The 22,132-nt window shown below is 37.8% G+C and overlaps 2 protein-coding genes and 1 long non-coding RNA gene across 3 annotated transcripts; 2 read left to right on the top strand and 1 right to left on the bottom strand.

Annotated features, from left to right (window-relative positions):
• Window positions 1–1,769: 1,769 nt before the first annotated feature.
• LOC149817382 (uncharacterized) lies at window positions 1,770–8,161 on the bottom strand. The gene is made up of 5 exons (XM_089987364.1): window positions 7,901–8,161; window positions 5,058–6,153; window positions 3,759–4,186; window positions 2,621–2,690; window positions 1,770–2,065 (listed from the first exon to the last, which is right to left on the bottom strand). The coding sequence occupies exons 2-5, from the start codon at window positions 6,023–6,025 to the stop codon at window positions 1,972–1,974; spliced, it is 1,560 nt and encodes a 519-aa protein (XP_089843490.1). The 5' UTR covers window positions 6,026–6,153; window positions 7,901–8,161; the 3' UTR covers window positions 1,770–1,971.
• A 2,802-nt stretch (window positions 8,162–10,963) lies between these two features.
• LOC149817381 (uncharacterized) lies at window positions 10,964–15,524 on the top strand. Its single transcript, XM_089988173.1, has 4 exons — window positions 10,964–11,287; window positions 14,397–14,608; window positions 14,751–14,922; window positions 15,022–15,524. The coding sequence occupies exons 1-4, from the start codon at window positions 11,251–11,253 to the stop codon at window positions 15,189–15,191; spliced, it is 591 nt and encodes a 196-aa protein (XP_089844299.1). The 5' UTR covers window positions 10,964–11,250; the 3' UTR covers window positions 15,192–15,524.
• Window positions 15,525–16,900: 1,376 nt separating this feature from the next.
• LOC149817380 (uncharacterized) lies at window positions 16,901–18,968 on the top strand. The gene is made up of 2 exons (XR_016427760.1): window positions 16,901–18,660; window positions 18,774–18,968. It is a non-coding gene; the product is annotated as an uncharacterized LOC149817380 (long non-coding RNA).
• Window positions 18,969–22,132: the final 3,164 nt, after the last annotated feature.

Raw genomic sequence — 22,132 nt, 5'->3', positions numbered from 1 at the left:
CCCTTTGGTCCTTGAGAATATCTTTTTTTTCTCTACCAAATGTTGAAAATTAATGTTGGTGCTCCTTCGGTCCTTCCCATATGCAAAAAATTGTAGAGTTTGGTGTTTTCAGGTAATGCTAGATGCAGGGTTTCTTTTTGTTGGGGCTCCCGATGGCCCGATTCGTGAACCTAGTCCGAACAAATATGGATGGACCTCGGCCTAATTATTGGGTCCATAAAGCATGTTAGGATAGCTCATGTAGGATCCAAGATCCATTCGGACCCGAACGCATATTTCTCGCTGGATTCAACCATCGTCCCTATATTGAAACCAAGCAAGGATCCGTGACTCATAGCTGAACTCACCTGGATCCAGCCAGTTTCTGGCCAATTTTACTTGGAAAGATGTCCAGTCAAGATACTGGTTGGAATTTGGGTATGATGATTTTTATTGTAACTAGAGGGGAACACAATATTTTCTTGCAAAGGTTCTTGTCTCTGGAGTGATTCCATAATTTACTAGCTTCATAAACAAGTTTCTGTGATGAATCTGCTGATTAAGCCACAGTTTTTGTGATACCCAGTCCGTGTGCCGTAGGACACACAGTGTCCCCCCTTCTTAGGGAAGGATTTTCACGTGAACGTGTTAGGCCCCGTTGGAAAAGGTGGCACATCACATTCAGGGTGCCACATTGGCCGTTGCCTTTCCTACAGGACCCATTTGTTTCACATCTCCTGGAAAGTGGCCCTTTTCCCACAGGACCCACTGCCTTTCCCGTGAAAAAAAAGGGCCCTTAAGAAGCCTGGGGCAACGCACTCTGGAAAATAAAAGAACCGTCATCCATTTCCCGCGATAGTGCGATCACATCATTTTGGCCCACTCGTCACTGATTCTCTATAACTGCTCAAACACGGGCTTTGGCTAATCCTACAAGGAGATAGATTTGGACTCATTTTCCGTTAGGTCGTCCTTGGGACCCTTCAAATTGGCGATAATTGCTCAAAAATGGAGATTGTGCTGCCTCTGTTTTCGTTAGTTCACCGTCAGGACCCACCAAAAATCATTGTTTTAAACGTTTAGGTGTTTTATGTTTAGATCCAAACCATTAGATGTTTCATCATTGCTTATTTATTAAGAAGCAAGGTTTGTTTGAATTGATTTGATGTAAAAATGTGAATATTTGATAATCAAATTTTAGTACAATATCAACCAATGATTTTTTTTTACCCCTTTAAAGTACACTTTTGAGAATAAAGATGCTTAGTCAAAAACATGTTTTCTATTGAATAAACAGTGACAAACATATTTAATAACTATGATTTTTCAAGGGTCATGACCTAACGAAAAAAGGGCAGCACAATCCTCATTCTCTATTTAGATAAAGCATATTTTTGTCACAATTCGACTCTAAACACATGGGGTTTGATGCTGTACAACAATTTTTTTTCTTTTTCAATGACAAAAAACTTGCCTAAAAAACACCAAGGGTCACTTGGTAAGCCCCCCTTCCTAGTAAACCCCAGGTGACAAACCACCGGTGTGATCCGAAGAGAAATTATGCTGCACAATCTTAAAACATCATTACCAACAAAAAACCTATGATGAGGGAGTTGAACTGTTGAAGAAAAGGCATATCTCAGAAGAATGAACTTGGTACTGTGAATTTGCAGGTGGGGTTCATTCTCGTTCGATGGCAATCTCTATTATTTCCTTTCACTTTTTCATGACGAAGGTCCATCTATGCAGCAGCAGTTTTCATTATTGGAATTGAAAAGAAGCTTGGCACCTTGTCAAAATTTTGATTGTGCAATAATAAACATTCAAATTTTACAAGTTATTTTGAATAAGGATACAAAGATGTGAAAATTTTATGCTAGATTACAGACATCCATCAAATGGTACATGGTGATTTCTCCCAGATTCTTCCAACCTATTCCACCTAGAACACCACCTTTCTGAAAATATTGCAAAAAAAGATCGACATTCCAGCTAACTCTGGCTATTTTCACCATCCACAAGCCAATTATGCCCGAATTTAGGCTTCACCACGGTCACTCCAGGTCTTCCATCATGGAAATGATATCTAGCAAAGGGGGGATCTAAATCAATGACAGTAAAACAGTATAACAAGAATCTACCTCACATGGATGACTTAGTAATGAAAAGGTTTTAGAAAATTTTCTTCATCATGCGCTCACAAGAAAGAGATGCTATTCAATCCAAATTAAACTAAACACAACTAGAAATTAGCTAATTCAAGGCTGATTCTCATTGTATCCTGAAATGAAAAATGGATTTCGTTAGAAACCAACCACTAACAACATTTGAAAAAAATACACGCATGCAGAGAGCCTCTCGAAAATATTTGCAGAAGTCCTTTTGAATGGAAATTTGCCATATTTGGAAGTCCTAGTGAATTACTGTTTGAACATGCAGACAAAGTGCCTACCAAAAAATTTTATACACATTGACTGAGGCAAAAACATTCACTAGTTTGAAGTTAATATGGAATAAAATCTAATTCAATAATCAAAATTTTCACGATTGTTATCCTATTTAAATGAGTAATTTTTTTCCTTTATTTTTTTTCATTAGCACATTTTTTTCAGGAATAATGAGAGCAAAGGTAGAAAATTACCCGTTAGTCAGAAGGAAGCTCCTCACTGATGCAGGGAGTGCAGCATCTCCTCGACTATGCTTACCAGTTCCTGTCACAAATATGTAGAAACTTAGACTGCACACTTGAAAAACATAGGATTGCAAGTAGGGTTGGTAAATGAGCCAAAAGAACCGAGCACAGCCTGTTCAGGCTTAGCTCGCTTACCAGTTAACCCAGCTCGGGTCTAGGCGAGCCGAATCCAAGCTGGCTCGTGTTAAAAAAAACAATGTATTAAGCAAAGTTATCAATGTCAGGATTTGAACACAGGACCTCCACAATGCATGCTATACAACCTAACCACATACCCAAAAGTATTTTATCTGACATATTTCGCATATATATTTTATATATTCTCTTTTCCGAACCTAGATTAGCTGAGCCAACCACCCATTGTTCGTACTCAGCTCATTTATATCATACGAGCTGCTCACAGCTCGTCTTGCCAAGCTCATTTGACGAACATGAACAAGCTTGGGGTGAGCAGCTCGGTTCAGTTCCCAGCCCTAATTGCAAGTACCACAAAATAGTAAAGCATGATTCTAGTACAAGCACCTTACACCATCTAGTTCGATTTGGTTCAAGCTTCCCCATCAAGTGCAATATAAGCAATATATACCATGACAGATGAGGAGAAAAAGCATGTAATGCATGTGAACAACACATTTCAGAATAAGCTTGAGGTTAATAACACAAGCTAATCTTTTTCAGATGGCATAGAGAAACCATTTTTTCCAATTATGCATGTGCATACGACAAATTCCTAGGATTCAAGTACTAGGCCAAGTTTTACCTTGTTACCAAATAATCAGTATCCCATACGGAAGATTAATTAACAGCTTATTTCAAATCCACAGCAACTCATCTGAAGTAGGTTACTCATTTATCTATGTTTGGTAGCCAAGTCTTCAACTACCGTTTCTGGATGCATTAGTGATTAAGCAGCAGCACCTAAGTCCAATGACCAGATCGCATTCAACAATGACCTTTGACCAAGTCAGGTCACGTTTAAAAGTGTTCAAATCTAGATGGCCCTAAATGAGGCAGTAGGCTTTAAAACAGGCTACCCAGGTGATATAAACCAATAACAGAAGGAAATGAAACAAAAAAGATTCCTTACCAGTTATAACTTCTAAGACTGTTTGTCTCTGAAGACGAGATGAACGAACCTGCAGCTTTATTTTTTCTTGGTTTTCTTCCCTGTCTGAGGAATTAATGGATTCAGCAGAAAGACAGCCCTTATGCCAGCCTTCCTGATTACTTATTTTGGCAGAAGATGTTGAACCATTCGCCATCATCAGGGATTCAATTCCCTTCAGATGGATTTTTAATGCATGTACCGCCTCAGATGCATGCAAACCATGCAAATCTAACTTCCAGATATCATTTCCACTGTTTCGGATATGGAGAATCTCTTCAGCCGCTTTCAAGTTTAGTTTTTCAGCAGCCAGCCATTCTTCTTTGGCTCTCAATGAAAGCTGGCGGGCACTAAAGTGGTCACCTCTTGAAAAAGCACTACTAGCAGCCTGTGAGTGGTGTGATGCCAACCTGTTAATTCAAAAACAACTGGTGCTTCAAGTCATCAATTGATGCACTAACTTGTTACATACAATAGAGGATTCTGTTCGTATTACAGCCACAACAATATATCAATATATATATATATATATATATATATATATACATATATATATATAGGGTTAATCTAACATTAAACTGGTTGTTTTTAACATTAGATGAATTCAACCATATTAAAATAACATAAATACTTTTAAAAAGTAGCATTTTTGAAAATGTATGGTTAGTTTTGAGGTCAAAAGGGTAAATTTGATGGATTCATAAAGTTACTTTTTTGGAAAAGGTGTTTGACTTTTCAATTCCCTTCAAGTTCAAAAGACTTGTAATGCCCAAAAAGTAGCCATGCATTTCCAAAAGTGCCATTATTTTAAGGATATTTTAGTCATTTTCAAAAGGTTGAATCTATCTAATGTTAAACACAACTAGTTTAATGTTAGATTAACACACACATATATATATATATATGTTATTTTTCACAAGTTTCTTAACCTAAAGGGACTGTGGCACATACATTAATTACTAGAACAAAGTGGATCCTTTTTCAGCAAAAAACTAACCTAAACAACACCAACACCTTAAATAGACGAACTAAAGCATCAATAGCAGGTAGCAGACTTAAAATAAATAAGTGATACACTTCCATTCAGAATACCCATCAATTATGATCCACCTTACAGAAAATTCACAGTAAGATAATGGTCAACTTCACAATTGTTATGTATATTATTTTGCTAAAACAGTTTGTGTTCCTTATTCAAGTGAACACTCAGAAAACTGAATGATTTTTTATAAAAAGAAAAGGGACTTAAATAACTATACTATGAACGAAGAGGGATCCTACCTCATCATCCTTATTGCATCTTTTCGATGGCTTAAATAGACATCATCTTCTTCCCACTCGGGCTCAACAGGAGGAGTCAGTTTTCTATATAGATCATCACAGAGCTCATTTTCCTCTTTGAAGTTTCTCTCATAAGAACTATCAAGGTCATCATTTTGCCTTGTTATTTCTTCAGCTGCAGAGCCTGTAGGAGACATACTTCTCAAAACCAAGCCAGCTTGATCTTCATTATTATCAACAGCTGCTAATATATCCTCAATCAAAGCGTCATCAGCCCAACTGTGCATTTTCTTCAGCTTTTCGATGTTTTCAGCTCTGTTTTTTTCTTCAGGCTCAACAGGGGGAGTCGATTTTCTATAACAGAGCTGAATTTCCTCTTTGAAGTTTTTGTTACAAGAAGAACTATGAAAGTCATCAATTTGTCTTGTTGTTTCTTCAGCTGCTGAGCCTGTAGGAGACATACTTCTCAAAAGCAAGCCAGCTTGATCTTCATTATTAGCAACAACTGCCAATATATCCTCAATCAAAGTGTCATCAGCCCAACTGTACATTTTCTTCAGCATTTCAATGTTTTCAGCTCTGCTTTTTTCTTCAGGAGTCCTAATTTTCAGTGTGTCACTGCTAATATGCTTATTGTCAGTCAACCAACTTGCAAAAACATCCATGGTTCTGTTAGTGGAGCACTCAACGAGTGGCATAACATCTACAACAGAGGAGAACGAGCTTGTTGGGTTGAAGAGCCCATTTTTTTCAGTTTTATGATTTTGAGATGAACTAACATGGAGGCTTCCCGGCTGAGATGAAAGAGTGGAGGAGGATGAGCTTAATAGTGGCGGGTAGAGATCAGCCTCCGTTTGAGGTCCCACATCCTGTTTCTGCAGCTGCTTATGATGAAAGGCAGCCCATCCAGGAGACTTGCCTGTTGCCCATGACCCTTTAGGTTGACGAGGTCCCCGTGAGAAAGTCATGTCATCAAAATGGTCCCAATGATTTCATTCCACTTGTTCATGAGAATTGAAAAAGATCAGATAAAACTCTGCAAAATTTCTCAACAAAGATAACCCAATTTTGCTCGCAACTCTTGAACAATTTGAACCTAGAAATGTTACACCAGAAAGATGAGTCAGAAAATGGAAATGACAAAATCAGTACAAGGAAAAAGTAAGACTATAGAGTACCCAACTCACAGTTGGCTATCTAAAGCAGTAATAATCCTCGCAAGGTTCTTTGAACAGTCTTGTGTCATCAGAAAAAATTATTCATTTAAACTTAAAACTATGTAACGAATATCAATTACATTCCGAATGTATCGTGATTTTATTATGTGATAGTTTCAAAAGCTGACAATATCTCAAGAAATCACGATATTTTTTAAAATATCTCCTATTTCCAAAATACTGCAATTTTAACATGATATTAACGTGATAAAATCTGTGATATTGATTTAACATGAATACTTTTACATGGCATCTCAATAAGCTTTAAATTAGCACTATAATCCTTCAAAACATTTGTTGATGCAATCCTGATGCTGATGAACAGTTAAATAAATGTGTAACCCGTCGTCTTGTTCGTCAAGGTTTAAAACTATCTGAAATTTTATTCTAAATTTATCTTGTAACGAAGAGAGGTCAGCTGAGGTTATGTTTAACGTAGCTAACTAAAGTTCCTGCATGAAAGATCCATAATAGTATTCCCATATCATATCGTAAAGTTGAACTAAGAAACTTCTGATAATATACAAACTACAAGGCTCGAAGCATCTCAAAAGCCAACTAATTCTCAAGTTATTCGAAATAAAGGATATCATTGTGAAATTCCACAAACAAAAGCTCTCCAATATGCGTTCATCCTCGTTTTTCTTTTCTTTTTTCACTCTAACTCATACCAACTGTTCAACATTCAAAAGAATCTATATTCAAATACCAAAATCTGCACTTGCTTGCTTCTTCAGATTCGGAGCGTTCTTTCCAAGAATCCAATCCCTGTTCTTTACTAACATAACTAGCTTTTTGGAGGAGTTGAAGATTTAAGCATAGAAGTGCAAAACCATCATTAAGATGATTTGGCTTGACAGGTTTAAATGCATTTTTGAACGGCACCATGAAAAGCTCATTTGTGACTCCCTCATCGAAGATGAAAAAAGAGTAGCAGCGGAAGTGTAAAACCATCATCAGTCTTATGGGCGTTTGTTACACCCCCGCTCAAGGGAAGCATCTTTCCTTTGAAAGGGCCACTTTGGAGGGAAAGTATTTCCCCAGAGGGGGTGAGGTATTGCATTTATTATGTGGATTCCACCATATATTAAAGAGACCCTATTTTCTATGAACGAGGCTCTTTTTCATAAGAAAGGGCATGAAACAAGCGGCCATGGACCTATAACGTTCCTCAGAAAACAGACTCTTCTCCATGTCACTCTCCATCCTAAGAAGGTTAAGTATCTCTGCGACCTCTCCCGATTCGAAATCATCATTGTCAGAGATCTTCATATCCGAAATTTCTCGGCAAGAGAAAAATCTCAAGATAAATCAAGAGATTTGTCTTTTTCTTACTTTTTCGGGAAATATTGAGAAAACTGGATATGCGCCCAAAAAAAAGTACAAAGTGAACGACCCCAAAATACAAATTTGTTGGTTTTAATTGATATCCAACAAACAAACAAAAAATGAACAATTGCATCATTAGCTATGGCCCCCACAAATAAAGAAGGCTAACCACGGATTTGAAACCCAAATTTTTGTTTTAATTCCAAAAAGAAGGAATCCTACGAAACAGGTACTTAGTTCTTCACAGATCCACAAATTATATCACAAAAAAGGAATAAAATAAAGGAAAAAACATACGAGAACAGAGGAGAACGGGAGGTCTGCTATTCAGACAAGCAATCCCATATCTCCGGAAACCACGGTGTCTCCGATCGGGCAGAGGAGGAGGGATCGGAAGGCTGCAGGAGAGATATGCGTCGATGGAGATGGTTGGTCGAAGACGGGATTCGGAATCTTGAGTTCGTATGAGAATCCATAGACCCAGAGAAAGTAGAACGCTTCGTCGAAGGAGGAAGGGAAAAGGAGCGAGGAAGAAGAACGACAACAAAAAGAAGCCCCGTTGTTATTCACGGTCAAGATATATATATGACCGTAGATTGTTCCGAATCTACATCGATGCCACTTAATTGCTTGATGACTAAAACACCCTCGATGAATCCAAGGCGAATTTTAGCAATGCCCTTTTATTATGCTAATTTTGCAGAACTACCATTGAGTTGGATCATTGCATTATCCGACCCGAACCGATTATGAATTCAGGGTCAGTTTGGGTTGACTCAAGTTTGAGCTCGTCTTTGTCGAACATTCGACGAGACTAGGCTTGCGAATAGGGGTGTCAACGGGTCAGATTTACCCAGACCCGACCCGGACCAAACTCTATAGGTTCCGGGTATGGTGACAAATAAGAAAACCAGATTAAGCCCTGGGTTCTGGACCCAAAGGTCCGATTAATACATGGACTCGGGTATAATTTGTGAAATTTTATACCAGAATCGGGCTCAACCCGGTTTCGATTAAGACCCATAATTTTTTAATGTAAAAATGATAAAAAAATATTATTTTACAGGGTCGAGGTCTGGTTCATGTAATTTTTATTGGGTCTGAGTATGGTTTTTCTTATAGCAGACCCAATTAGAATCAGGTTTGGACCCAATACCATACTCAAAAATCTGATTCAAGCTGGATCCGAATCAAACCTGACCCGTTGACATCCCTACTTTAGAACATCAAGCATTTTTATGTAGGAATGCTTATCTTTTGGTGATTCTCTTTCAAAAGTGGGCTACCTAAGGCAAGGTGGTCGTGGGGCACCATTAGGGTTTTATCTTGCTTCAGTGAGGGTTCCTAGCAATGTTGTCAGTATCACCAAGTAAAGAAAATCGATAAGATACTGACCTAAATTGCTTATTTTTTAATAAATATAAAAATAGCTTAAAAATATTTTTTTAATATTATTTTAATAGTTTTAACACGTTTGACACATAATATTTTTAATTATTTTTTGGCCTACTCAGAATGATACACTTGAGTATCGGTGTTGGTTCGATACACACGAATCGTTGGCCCAACGATACAGGTCTAAGTCCCTCATCATAAAAAAAAATATTCTTTTTTTTTTTTTGGCTCTCACTCTAGTCCAAATTGCCTCAAGAGCTTTACCTTAGGGGCAAGGGTCCTAGCCACAAAGTTTTACTCCACTCACTCGTAGTTTTTTTAAGAGGCCGAGACTATCGAACATGTCCTAGGTAATAGATCACTCAACTACTGCAGATAGTTCATGATGCATTCTTTATCATTTCGCCTAGGACTCGGGTTTCTCTGTGTAATAAAAAAAAATGCATACATGTTTTAAATATTTTTTAATTATGTAATGGAAACAGTTTATATGTATGAATAAGACATAAATTTTGATATAGGAAGAACATTTTTTTTAATTCGCAAACTAAGGGATATTCTTTATGGGAATTGAAACCGATACTCATTTATGATGATGGTGCAATCTAAGCTATCTCATTCAAAACCGATAGAAAAAACATCTAGTAATAAAGTTTTTTTAACCCTTATAACCTTATTGGATATGCATTTATATATATTAAATTGATTTGTTAGTTTATTTTTATATAATTAGAAAAAACCAGCTCACTCATGTGCATGCTCATTGGGAACCTTAAGGTGCACCCGTGGGTTTTAAATAAAGAGGTCAACGGATCGGGTTTCCCCAGACCTGACTTGGACCAAACTCTATAGGGTCCAGGTATGGTAACAAATAAGAAGACCCGATTAAGACTCGAGTTTGGACCTGAAGATCCGATTAATACATGGACTCGTGTATGGTTTGTGAAATTTTATACTAGACTCGGAGCCGACTCGAGTTTCGATTAAGACCAACAATTTTTTTAATATAAAAATGATAAAAAGTATTACTTTACGGGTATGGTTCGGGTTTGGTTCATGTATAGTTCTTATTGGGTCTGGGTATGGTTTCTCTTATAATAGACCCAGTTATACCCAAGTCCAGACACAAAACAATACCTGAAAATACAGTCTAGTTCTGCCTGGGTCCGAACCAAACCTGACCCATTGACACCCCTAGTTTTAAAGTCATGATGTTTACAAGTGGCCCTTACTAGATAAGGAGAGCCCTCATGGGCAACATCTCTATAACTTTGTAAATCAAAAGATTGGAATTCATTAGAGATAGATATTAGGCTAAGTAGCCAATGGGCTTGGTTGATCAACTTAGAACGATCTGGATTGAATTGGGACTTTTCATCCAAAAAATCCACAACCCAAACTTATGTTGGCTTAAAAATTAAAGGGTACATTAGGGTAACTAATATCTTAAGCAATTAATTAAATAGCTCAGGTCCATCGAACCGGCCCCGGTAACTTGTGGGTTGAACCAGGCCTGACCCGTTCATAAATAGGCCAAGTTTTGGCCTGATAGCCAATGTGTCAGGGACTAAACCCTGACCAAACCCGGCCCATAGTTGGCCGGCTTGGCCCACAGAGCTGTCCGACCCGTTCCCAGTGCAGCACCTGATCCCCTTTCAAAGACATCCGTTGCGTAATATAGCTTTTGAGATTAGGGTAATTTGGTCACATAAAAAAGTAAATACCCTTGCGTAAGCGATTTTTATTCCTTATCTTTTATGATTTAAAAAACGCGTCAATTATTGTGGATAAGAGGCAATAACAGCTTGACTCGTGAATGGATTACACGTGTGAACAGTAGAACCGTCGATTTATGGCGAAGATCTCGTTGAAAGAGGCTTGGCCGTCGTCCACGCGACGCTCACGCGTTCTAGACCACAAACCTGTCTGGTCCAACTATTTAACCAGAGATAGCCTAACCCGAGTTAAGTTCCGTTTGGGAAACACCACGCGCTACAAATTCACAACGGACACTTCAGACGGATCTCGCGTATAGACTCTAGAAGAACCCGCCGTCTCCTATTTCTGGTCAGTCTCCGTTAGGGTTCTGTCGGCAGAGAGAGAGAGAAAGAGAGTGTGTGAGTGAGTTAGTGGTCTCCCTGTCGCCGCTTCCTTCCTTAGTTTGCAGGATTTGGATCGTTTCGGCAGCCGGGAATCGGAGGAATCTCTCAGATCGGACGGAAAATATCGTAGGTTCTCGATTTCCGGGAATAATGGCGGGAAAGAATCCTGGATGCACCGTTTTTATTGGTTAGTTAGGTTTTTTATTTGTTTTCCCTGTTTTTTTTTTCTTCGATCTCGTGGAATATCCTGGATTTCTTGTATTTTAGGGTTCGGAATCGTTGAAATTAGGGTTGTGCTTTGTTAGACGTCGTTTTGTTCTCTTTTCCCGGTGGTATTTTGTGGCATCTGTTAGATCTAAGGTATAAAAACGAAGATATCGGCCGTTTGGCGCGGGGGGGGGGGGGTGGAATTTGTTTTTTTTTGTGTGTGTAAGATTTATCAGGGTTTTATTATTATTTCTAATTACTGTTTGTGATTGTTGAAGACAATATCTCCATTAATTTTGTTGTTTTTAGGAGTTCATTCAAGGTAGGTTCTGTAATTGTGATTTGTTGAATTTACCTTGTTTTTTGTGGTTTATTTAGATTGAATTAAGAGTTATTTCTTCATCTCTCCCATTTTGACATCTCTTTTCTTTTTCGTTTCCTCGCTATGTTTTGTAATTTGTTGGATCTAATTCTACGATCCGAGATTGCTGCAAGCAGGGTTTGCTGCTGGAATTTGTTTTATTTTATGCACATATTTATGAATTTTGCGACATATTAAGGGGGAGGTTCCTTTGATCATCGTTTGTAGATGTTGAAATTATAAATGCCTTTAAGATCTATTGTTTTCACAGGAATCCGTTCAAGCTAGGATTTGTAACCCCTGCGGTCAAGATTTATGCAATATTTTGGCTTAGATTGACTTTTCTGTAGTTATGTTTTAAGTTATATTTCATGGTGTCCGTCTGAATTTCCTGAATCTAGAGTCCAAAATTTCTTAAATTAGAGATTATTTCAGGAGTTGTTTGTCATTTCTGGTGTATCTCTATGAGTTATGATATTTGAGGGATTTCTTTGTTGTTTAGCATTGTAGATGGAATTACGCACTTATTCAGGCCAGATCCTGCAATATTGCAGTTCTAATTTCCTCCAGTATCTCGATTTGCTTAGATTGAATCTTGGTCTTCTCTTCCTCCCTTGTCATTGTACGTCATAGTTCGTTATGTTCTTTGGCATTCAGTAGGAATCTGTTGGTTCTAGGTCTGAGATAGTTGAAGTTGGTGTTTCTTTTGAGTTCCTGTTTTGTCTTTTCTGCATTTCTCTGATATTCTATATTTCTGGGATTTATTCCTTGATTCAAAACAACGTTTGAATTTATGAATACAGTTCTTTGATTTTCATTTTGCGGCTGTGACAGTTTCAATATAGGGCTCTGCAGTTGGTTCATGGACTGTCTTCAAGTTTTTTCTTTCTACTGAATTTTGTGCTCTATTATCTATATGGCATTCTATTGAATAGCATCTCATAGAGGCTGTTTAGGGGATTCCTTTTTCATTCCCATATATATTATTCCTATTTGGTTGGTTGTTTCTTTATTAGAATTAGATACTTGCTTGTTAAGTGTTATTGGGGCTTCTCACGTTCAAATTCTGATTAGGTACCAAATGAATAATACCATACAACATAACGTATTGAAGAATCAGTCCTGAAATTTTAATAAGTTTGAGAAAAACTGTATTTGGATGTGATCTGTACAGAACTCTTGATGCATTGAAAGAAGATGTTCTTTTATTGTTAACTTTATAGATTTATTATTTTTTAAAAAGACATAGCTTTTCATACTTGCATATAGTTTTTCTAAATGTTTGATTCTAGGGCTTGAGTATTTCTTCTTTGGCTATTTTCTTTTACCATTCTCTCTGGTTTTGCTTAAACACAGTTTTTGTTTTTTGAAATTTGTATTCATGAATAACTAGGGAGATTACCCGGTTGGAAATTTGTTAATGAGTTTCAAATAGTCATTTTATTATACAGTAATATAGTTTGTGTGGGTGCATATGCACACACATGCTTGTCGGAATCCCTATGGACCTCTTCATCATCGTTGTATCCATCTGTTCTCTTGTTACATGGTTACAAAGTGGGTTATCATCTTTGTTTAATTTGCTAACATTGGGAGGTCATTGTAATATTTTTTAATCCTTTTCAGGTTTATATTCTATCCTGACTTGTTTTATGCTTTCCATGACGTTCCCTATGTGTTTCTCGTTTCATTCCCTTTAGACATCCTTTTCTTGGGGTGTTTCATTTCTTGTATCTTCTTTATTTTGAATCCGTGGTACGTTCCACATTTTTGGGTTAAGACCCAGCTGTGACACTAAATTCACCACTTCCCCAAGATCTGGCTGTTTGCTGCAGTGATACTTGCTACTTGTTACAGTGCCTTGACAATTGACATCTCTCTCTCTCTCTCTCTCTCTCTCTCTCTCTCTCTCTCTCTCTCTCTCCATAGGTTCCTGAGCAAGTTCATGAAAAGTTATGCTACCACATTCCACTCCTTTTTATCTCTTTTGGGTTCCAATTTGTCATTGTTTGATGTTGTGCAATTCGTTGGGGTGAAGGGGAAGCTTGAACTTTGACCTTTTTTTTGTATATTTTATTGTAAAGTTCGTCTGTTTTTGGCTTTTTTATATAGCAACCCAAACTACTTCATCCCATTTTCTTTGCCAATTTCCTCAGTTACCACTGCCTGTGTTTTGTGGTGCTTTATTTGTCAACGTATATACCATACTTCTAAGGTTGGCCTTTTGTTGGTAAGACCAGCAGACGTACTAGTAAAGAAATTAGTTTCCTGCCTTCTACCACCCTCCCTTGGAGCCCCCAAAACACCTTGCTAGATCTCTCTCTCTCTCTCTGTTCTAATTCTCCTGTTTCTTGTTCTTCTTTTCTTGCTGATTTTGAGCTTTTTGATATCTTTCCTTTATGTGTCTGATGTATTGGAAGTTTCTGGCACCTTTATGGTAAAATACCCTGATAACTTTCTGCTTTTGTATTCTTGTGACTAATTTGCAAATATTATGACATGTAAGTAGTAGTTATTTTTTGTTAATTTTGGTTAGATGACTTTGCAAATCACAACAATTTTTTTAAGTTTTTTCTTATATGGAAAGTGGGCGCTGCCTGGTGAATTGTAGACCTTTCAGCAATCAGTAGAGCAGAATTATCCTACATATTAAGATTTCAGATAAAGCTGAAAAGTGCTGGACGTTGCTCTGATTTTTTTTTTGTTTATTCAAAATATATCTTCATAGGTAACTTGGATGAGAAGGTGAGCGATAGAGTTCTTTATGAGATAATGATTCAGGCAGGACGTGTTGTAGATTTATACATCCCAAGAGATAAGGAAACAAATCAACCCAAGGGGTTCGCTTTTGCAGAGTATGAAACTGAGGAGATCGCCCAGTATGCTGTTAAACTCTTCTCTGGCCTTGTGTCTCTTCATAAGAGAGCACTACGGTTTGCGGTTGGTTTCTGCCACCTGTGTCAAACATTATCTTTGTTGTCACTAACTAAACTGCTTGTCTTGAAAGGGCAATTTCTGCACTGTGATCCTCTTCTTAAACTAAAGTTTGAACCAAACTTCTAATTTATTGAACACTGGACAGATATCTGGGCAGGATAACAAGCCTTCTAATAACTTGGCTAGTCCGATCACTCAAAACTCCAATTTGCCTCATCTTTCTACTCCACCGCAAAATGTGAATATCCATCAACGGTCTGCCCAATTGATGACACCATGCAGGTTTTCGGCGCTCCCACAATCTAACTTTCCTACAGGTGACTTGCAGTGTTATCTTCTGTTTTTCTTGTTTTTGCAGTTTGAAGCACTTTGTAGAGTATGTTTTAATCCTTTTTTTTTTTCATTCCATTTTACAGCATCTAGCCCAGGGGTTGTCAATAATGGTTATAGAACAGAAATCAAATCATACAATTATAATGGTAATGGCAATTTACAAACACCTTTATCGAGTGGATTTGTTGCCCATGTAAATCGAAGTGGGAGTGGGTATATTTCCAGGCATCCTACCTCTTTTCCTTCTTACTGATTCTGTAAGAGGACAGAAATGTTTCTGCCCTTGTACAAAACTTTGATTATCAACTCTAGTGATCAGTTTGATGTGAGTGCTAGTTGCTTGTGATTAGGTTATGGTGTTAGTTTATGGTAGTGAGCTTCTGCGGTACTGTTAGGGTACAGTTTTAGCTGTGTCTTAGGTAAGTAGCTTGTAGGTGGGGGTGGGGGGTAACTACTGGTTTGTATTTTGATGATGCTATCTGTTCTGATCCCAATCTTTCTAGCCTGAAATGTAAACATATCACAACTTATTTGGTGTTCTAGTAGTGATCTGATAAAAAGAGAATAAAAGAATTGTTTTTTTTCATGTTCCCGTATTTTGTTTTTGTTTTTGTTTTTTAAGCATTTCAAGAAGTTTTCCTTCTGAGTATCATGGATTGATTGCCCTAGTCCTTTTCAGCTATGGGTTGTATATATGATTCTATGGTTGAACAGTTTTAAGCCTTACTGGATGATTTGAGGGTTAATCCTTTAACTAGAGATGGGAACAGTTGGTGGGCTTTGTGGTGATTGATGCCTTAATGTATTTGTTGAAGAATGAGTGCCATGTAAGAATTGTGGATGTTAGCATAGTCTGAACTCCATGGATCTGTAAAGTATTATGACTTGCCCACATCAAGAAATACCTCATGCTTTTTTATTAATGATGCTTGAGTTGGTTGTTAAGGAGGGGGCTGAGAGTCTGTACAGACCTTGCAGTTGTTTAGTCTGATTCAAAACAAATCTGTTCGCTGGATGTGATCTTGTTCTATGAGTTAGCATTGTTGCAGCATTGGGAGAATTCCGGTAGGAGCGATAGTTTTGCTGTTTGTGACATCTATATTGCTATCGCATATTGCTATCTTTGTGCTTTTCATTTGTAGTCTTGCGATGCTTTTCATGTGACTTAGCTGCATCTCATAAAGCCTCTAGTCATTTGTATTCCTGCTATGTTTTTTATGTTACTTAGCTGCATCTCATAAGGCCTCTAATCATATTATTCAAAATTACAAATATTATTGTGTTTTTAAAAGCTCATGATTTACCACGTTATTTTCAAAACAAGTAAAATCTGGAAAAAAGTGATATTTTACATGTTGAAAATATCATGTTTTTATCATGATGTCTGTGTTATTAATGTGCTATTTATATGTTTGTATATTATTTATATTTGTAATATTTTTCTTATATATTTTATATATTTTCCATTATATTTTTAAAATTTAACTTGCCTACATTTTCTCCAGATTTACCAAAAGAATTTGTTGAAGTTTATTGTGAGATTTTCCTTTGCCCAGAAAATCTCGATAACTAGATTTGGGACTAGGTCTTCTATTCTCCTGCCCCTACAACCCGGTGCCCTCTCTCTCTCTCTCAACTTCTTGAGTCTTTCCTTGTCAAATTGTAGTACTAAATAAGGAGAAAACGGTGGTAATTGTGAGCAGTGGGCAAAGGTGGGAAAAGGTCTAGGAGGTTGGTGGCGGTGGTGGCAGGAGGAATGAGATGGCCGGCTGGTGGGCTATGCTGGATATTGGATAATGTGAGGATAGTGTTGGAGAAAAGTAGACGCCCATCTGTAACGGTGGTGAACTGGTGAAAGAAGTGTGGAAGAGGAGTATATTAGTTAGCAGATGGAAGATAAATGAAGAGAGAGGGAGAGGTGGATTTTGATGGCCGATTGGATATTGGGTAATGTGAGGATAGTGTTGGAGAAAAGTAGACGCCCATCTGTAACGGTGGTGAACTGGTGAAAGAAGTGTGGAAGAGGAGTATATTAGTTAGCAGATGGAAGATAAATGAAGAGAGAGGGAGAGGTGGATTTTGATGGCCGATTATGTGAAGGTGAACTCTGGAGACAATTGGCTAACAAAAAAACTGGGGTTCGTTTTTGAAATTATAAAAAATTAGGTGCCTAGAACTCTGGGTCTGATTGGTTAACCCCGAAAAAACTTGGGTGTGTTTTTTATTTTTTATTTGGAAAACGTTAGGTGCCATTTTGAAATTTCCCCAAAGAACTTATCTTCCAGTTTCTCCAACATATCCTAGTAGGCCTACCCGTTTCGCATGCTAATCGGTTATATGCGATTGTGGAGGGTTCTTGATTTAACATATTGAAAGATCTGCTTAATATCATGTTGTTAACTTAAGGGCACTTAATCGTATTTCTATTAAGGGTTTCATGCTTTCACATCTGTATATTAAGTCGTTTGGTTCACCATTGTTCTTGCGCAAAGAGTTGGTTTGAAAGCACAAAGAGAGTCGGAATTTAAATCTATCAAGCGATTTAGATAAAATCCATTATCTAGGACTTCATTCAATTAAAGGTTGAGATCTAGGACGCAAGCTAATGTCTTCTTGATGCATTTTAGAATAATCATTTTAATGAACGCCCAGCCTTTGTGTATATAGCAGACATTAATCACTGATATGCTTGGAAAGGATTGATTAATTTGTGTTGCTCTGTACTAGATCAGGCTTGGTTTTTTGGGGAAGGTTGATAGGCAAGCTGGTGGGTGAGAACCCTTGATTAGAATGACAGTGTGACCTAACCATTCAGCTGTCTTCTCAATTGTATCCCACTTGATTAGAATAATTGGCAAATTAGATTTAGCAGTAGTTATCAAAATCTAATAAGCCTATGCCTATTCAACATTTATTCTGTTGTCGCCATAAAAAAAAGAGTGTTGTGTGCTCTCTTATTTGATTGAGTAAAACGTGGTTAGTGAAGGCGTTATCAAGTATAGAATCAACTTTACCAGCTGGGGCTTCACTTGTTTGTTTGTAGCTGTCATTGCACGTCACCTTCTGTTGGAACGTTGCAAGTTCAAATCTCAATGGTAAGTTGTATAACTGATGGGGTTCTGCCTAACCCCAGCTTGCCTATGTAAAAAGAAAAAAAAGTGATTCCACCACTTATACTATTTGTAGAAAAGCTGGAATGAAAATTTTCGTTTATAAGTTTTGGTGTCAAATAGAGTTGTGCCATGTTAATGTGCTATAGTGCTAGCACGCACCGAACGAGAGAGAGAGAGAGGCTTTGACTACTATGATAGTATTTAACCAAAATAATATGATATAGATAGCCAACACCCTGTGTAATGCTTAGAGATGATTGGCACTAACATATCATTGTGCATTAATAAAAATTATGGCCGACATGGAATACATTAAATTAGTTTGTTCACATTTAGTGTCCATAGCTAAGGCCATCCATATATTTCACCGCCAGCCACCCTCTTTTGCACTTTTTCAACCAGAAAATTCGTTTTCTAAGATTAGCATTGGATTCTTCAACGTGACCAGCACCAACACCCACACTTATAGTATCATTTTAACATTCAAATGAATTTCAACATACTGACGGACATCTTTGCCATCTTCTAAAACTGAATAGCGCCAAGGGATCCTCCTACCTTGCCATGTAGCATCTTTCAAAATCACAATTGGTAGAGAGAGAGAGAGAGGTGTATAGATTAAATGGAAGTCTGTAATTTGCAATCAGTTATTATTGGCAATCAGTTATTATTGGAGAGTGTTAGCGCAACTGACACACACATTTATCAAGAGAGAGAGAGAGAGGTGTATAGTTTAAATGGAAGTCTGTAATTTGCAATCAGTTATTATTGGAGAGTGTTATCGCAACTGACACACACATTTATCAAGGGAAAGTGTCACTCTTAGCATGTTAGGGAGGTAGTTCTGAGGATTGGCAGACGTGGAAAACGGAGAGAGGTTTTGGTAGCTGTAATTTTGAAAAAAGCTAAAACAAAAATAGAGGGAAGGAAATTGATGGAAAAAAAAGAAAAGGTACAATCAGTTTAGGTAGAGAGATAAAAGTGAGAAGAGCAATTTTAGATTGGCAGTTAACTGCTTTTATGTGTTTGGAAAAACGAAAAATATTTTCAAAAAATTAATATCTTCCTTTTTTCTTGGCATCAAACACAATGGCCTAAATTAAGTCAGATCCTGACCCAAGCAAAAAATACCTAAACTGGGTTCAATGTCCACAATTTGTGAGGACTACCATGCTACCAACCTCCCCAGATAAGCCTACAATAGACTCACGTTAATTTCAGAGTTTAATATGGATCTGCATCCAACCTTATCCATGGATTGCTTAGCTTGACGTTTTATCCTTGGAGCGCTGGACCTATGGACATCTCTGCGAAACATGGTGAGCAGCGCACCTATTGAACTCGTCTTCAGTGGGTCAAAATTTTGGCTTGGCTTGTGTTTTGGGGGTCATATCTTTTATCTGCTTATTATTTCAACTATGCAACCCGATTGAGTGAAGTGGGAGGAAGGGGAGCTGCGGCAGTGACGATTTTAATAACAATCTATTAATATATGATGTACAGTCTGGGTCTGGTATAATATCCAGATCCGGAATGAAAAACCAATGCTATACAAGAACAAGGCTATACAAACTGGACATTAACAATATGGGTCTGGGTCCGGGTCTGGGTCTGTTAACTCGGGTCTGATGTGATAATCAGACCCTAAACACACTTTTTCACCTCCCTTTCAAGTTGATCATGGTTTTGAACCATGAATAACTTACCTTTAAGCTTCCAAAAACGATCTTTTGTCAAGCCCTTTGTAAAAATATCTGCAACTTGTTTTTCAGTATTGACAAACTCAGGCTCGATCTTTTTTTCTTCAACTTTTTGTCTCACAAAATGGTTGTCGATCTAAATAAGCTTAGCACGACTGTGATGTACTTGATTGAATGACATATTGAGAGCATTTTGATTGTCACACAGCAAGGTAGACGGAGATATCGTTTCTCCCACTTCTGTTATTAAAGTTAGTAAATGTCGGACCCAGGTGACTTCGGTAATAGCGGCAGTCATGTTTCTATACTCAGCTTCAGTGCTTGATCTAGCAATAGCCTTTTGCTTTTTACTACTCCAAGAGATTAAATTTCGTCTAATAAAGACACAATATCCTGACATAGACCTCTGTTCATCAGGATCTCCTGCCCAGTCTACATCACAATACACAGTAAGTTCACGCACATCCTTGCCAGAGAAGAATACATCAACTCATCTCCAATGGTCCCTTTTAGGTATCAGAGTATCCTTTTAATTGCCTCCATATGTCCGGTACGTGGTGCATGCATAAATTGAGACACTTGATTAACTGAATAAACAATATCAGGTCGAGTAAATGTGAGATACTGCAACATCCCTATTAGGCTGTGGTACCTGGTGGGATCTTCACACAGGTCTCCATCATGAGTACTTAATTTTTGGTGGAGCACACTTGGAGTGGCTAAACATTTGCAGTCTTTCATACCTGCCCTGCTGAGAACATCTATCGTATATTTGTGACGAGTGAGAGTCAAGCCATGAGCCTGGCTATCGACTTCTACGCCAAGGAAATAGCGCAAGGCCTCGAGATCCTTCATCCTCAAACCTTTGATCTGTCGCACCTTTTGGAAGCATCTTCAACCCCTAGTTGGATCTAGGCTCTGATACCATGTCAAAATCTTCTCTAAAACCTGCATTGAGAGAAAGAGAAAAGAATAGAGGAAGGGGAGCTGCCACAGTCATGATTTCAATATGAAATCATGACCTAAACAATCTATTGATATATGATGTACAGTTTGGGTCTGGTAGATAGCTCTTTTTAGCCTGCACACATGTGTTTTGCAATTTTGCTCTTGATATCCATGAGGTTATTCTATGTAGACTTCTTCCTTCAAATCCCCATGCAAGAATGCATTTTTTACATCAAGTTGAAGGTTTCATCGTAGTCTTGCCCTGCTTCTTGAGTAAACCCTTTTGCTATCAGTCTTGCCTTGTATCGTTTAATGGTTTCATATGGTTTATATTTTATTTTGTAGACCCATTTGCACCCAACAACATTTTTGTCAGGTGGTCTGGGAACGATTTCTCAGGTTCCATATTCATGTAAAACTTGCATTTCATCATTCATGGCTTCTACCCTTTTGGTAGAATTGACTATCTGATAGTACATGATAGGTTCATCTTCTTTATTCAGGACAGTTAAGAAGAGCTGAAAATCCAAGGAGAAATTGTTATAGCTGACCCACCTATCAATAGGGTGTCGTACGCGATTGGATTTTCTGACCTCAGGAGTATGAGAGGAAGTAGATGCAGCTGCTAAGGTGTGATTTGAAAGATCGTGTTGTCGTTCTCTGTCTAGTATAGCAAATGCCTTTGTATCTACCTGGTACGAATGGTATTTCTCCCTCATTCTGAGATTTTGATGTGTCAATAGTCTCAGAGGTTTCTTCTTCCTGTTGTCCACAATCTGGAGTACAGACTTCATTGAAACTAGCAAAAAAGTTCGAAATTCAGCCAAGGATAATAAACTTTGGTGATGGTAGGGGACATATCCGTTGTGTCAGCTTTGTGATCAAAATTTTGTTCATCAAAGATAACATTTCTTAAGATTCTGATACGCCTGTTGATGGGATCATAACACCTATACCCTTTGTAGTCGTTTGCATATCCCACAAATCTACATTTTTTAGCCTTGTCTTGAAACTTGTTTCTCAGGGACCGATCAATGTGCACATAACAAACACATCCGAAGACACGCAAATCATAATAACTAGGATGAGCTCCAAAAAGACAGTAATAAGGAGAATTATTTTCTAGAACAACCATGGGCAGTCTATTTATCACATATACGGCAGAATGAAAGGCTTTTGTCCACAGATTGATGAAAAGGTTACTGTCATGGAGCATACTTATAGCACTTTCAATGATATGCCTATGTTTTCGCTCAGCGATCCTATTTTGTTGAGGAGTGTGTGGACAAGACATCATTCTTCCTATCCCATTATTTTGAAGAAAAGAAATAAAGTCCCTAGATGAGAACTCCTCACCTCCATCACATTGGAAGAATTGGATGGACTTAGAGAATTGATTTTTAACTAAGGAAAGAAAATTTTGAAACAAAGGG

Source organism: Nuphar pumila, chromosome 14 (genome assembly GCF_984573655.1).
Source record: "Nuphar pumila chromosome 14, dmNupPumi1.hap1.1, whole genome shotgun sequence".
Taxonomy (NCBI): Eukaryota; Viridiplantae; Streptophyta; class Magnoliopsida; order Nymphaeales; family Nymphaeaceae; genus Nuphar; species Nuphar pumila.
This window is presented reverse-complemented; position numbering and strand designations above follow the sequence as displayed.

Excerpts from the sequence above, each read along its gene's own strand:
- LOC149817382 (XM_089987364.1), bottom strand. The coding sequence starts at position 6,025 with ATGACTTTCTCACGGGGACCTCGTCAACCTAAAGGGTCATGGGCAACA. Across the intron at positions 2,691-3,758 it reads AGTCTTAGAAGTTATAACTG|GAACTGGTAAGCATAGTCGA; the intron begins GTAAGGAATCTT and ends TATTTGTGACAG. Across the intron at positions 2,066-2,620 it reads AGCTTCCTTCTGACTAACGG|ATATCATTTCCATGATGGAA; the intron begins GTAATTTTCTAC and ends CCCCTTTGCTAG.
- LOC149817381 (XM_089988173.1), top strand. The coding sequence starts at position 11,251 with ATGGCGGGAAAGAATCCTGGATGCACCGTTTTTATTG. Across the intron at positions 11,288-14,396 it reads TGGATGCACCGTTTTTATTG|GTAACTTGGATGAGAAGGTG; the intron begins GTTAGTTAGGTT and ends ATATCTTCATAG. Across the intron at positions 14,609-14,750 it reads AGAGAGCACTACGGTTTGCG|ATATCTGGGCAGGATAACAA; the intron begins GTTGGTTTCTGC and ends AACACTGGACAG.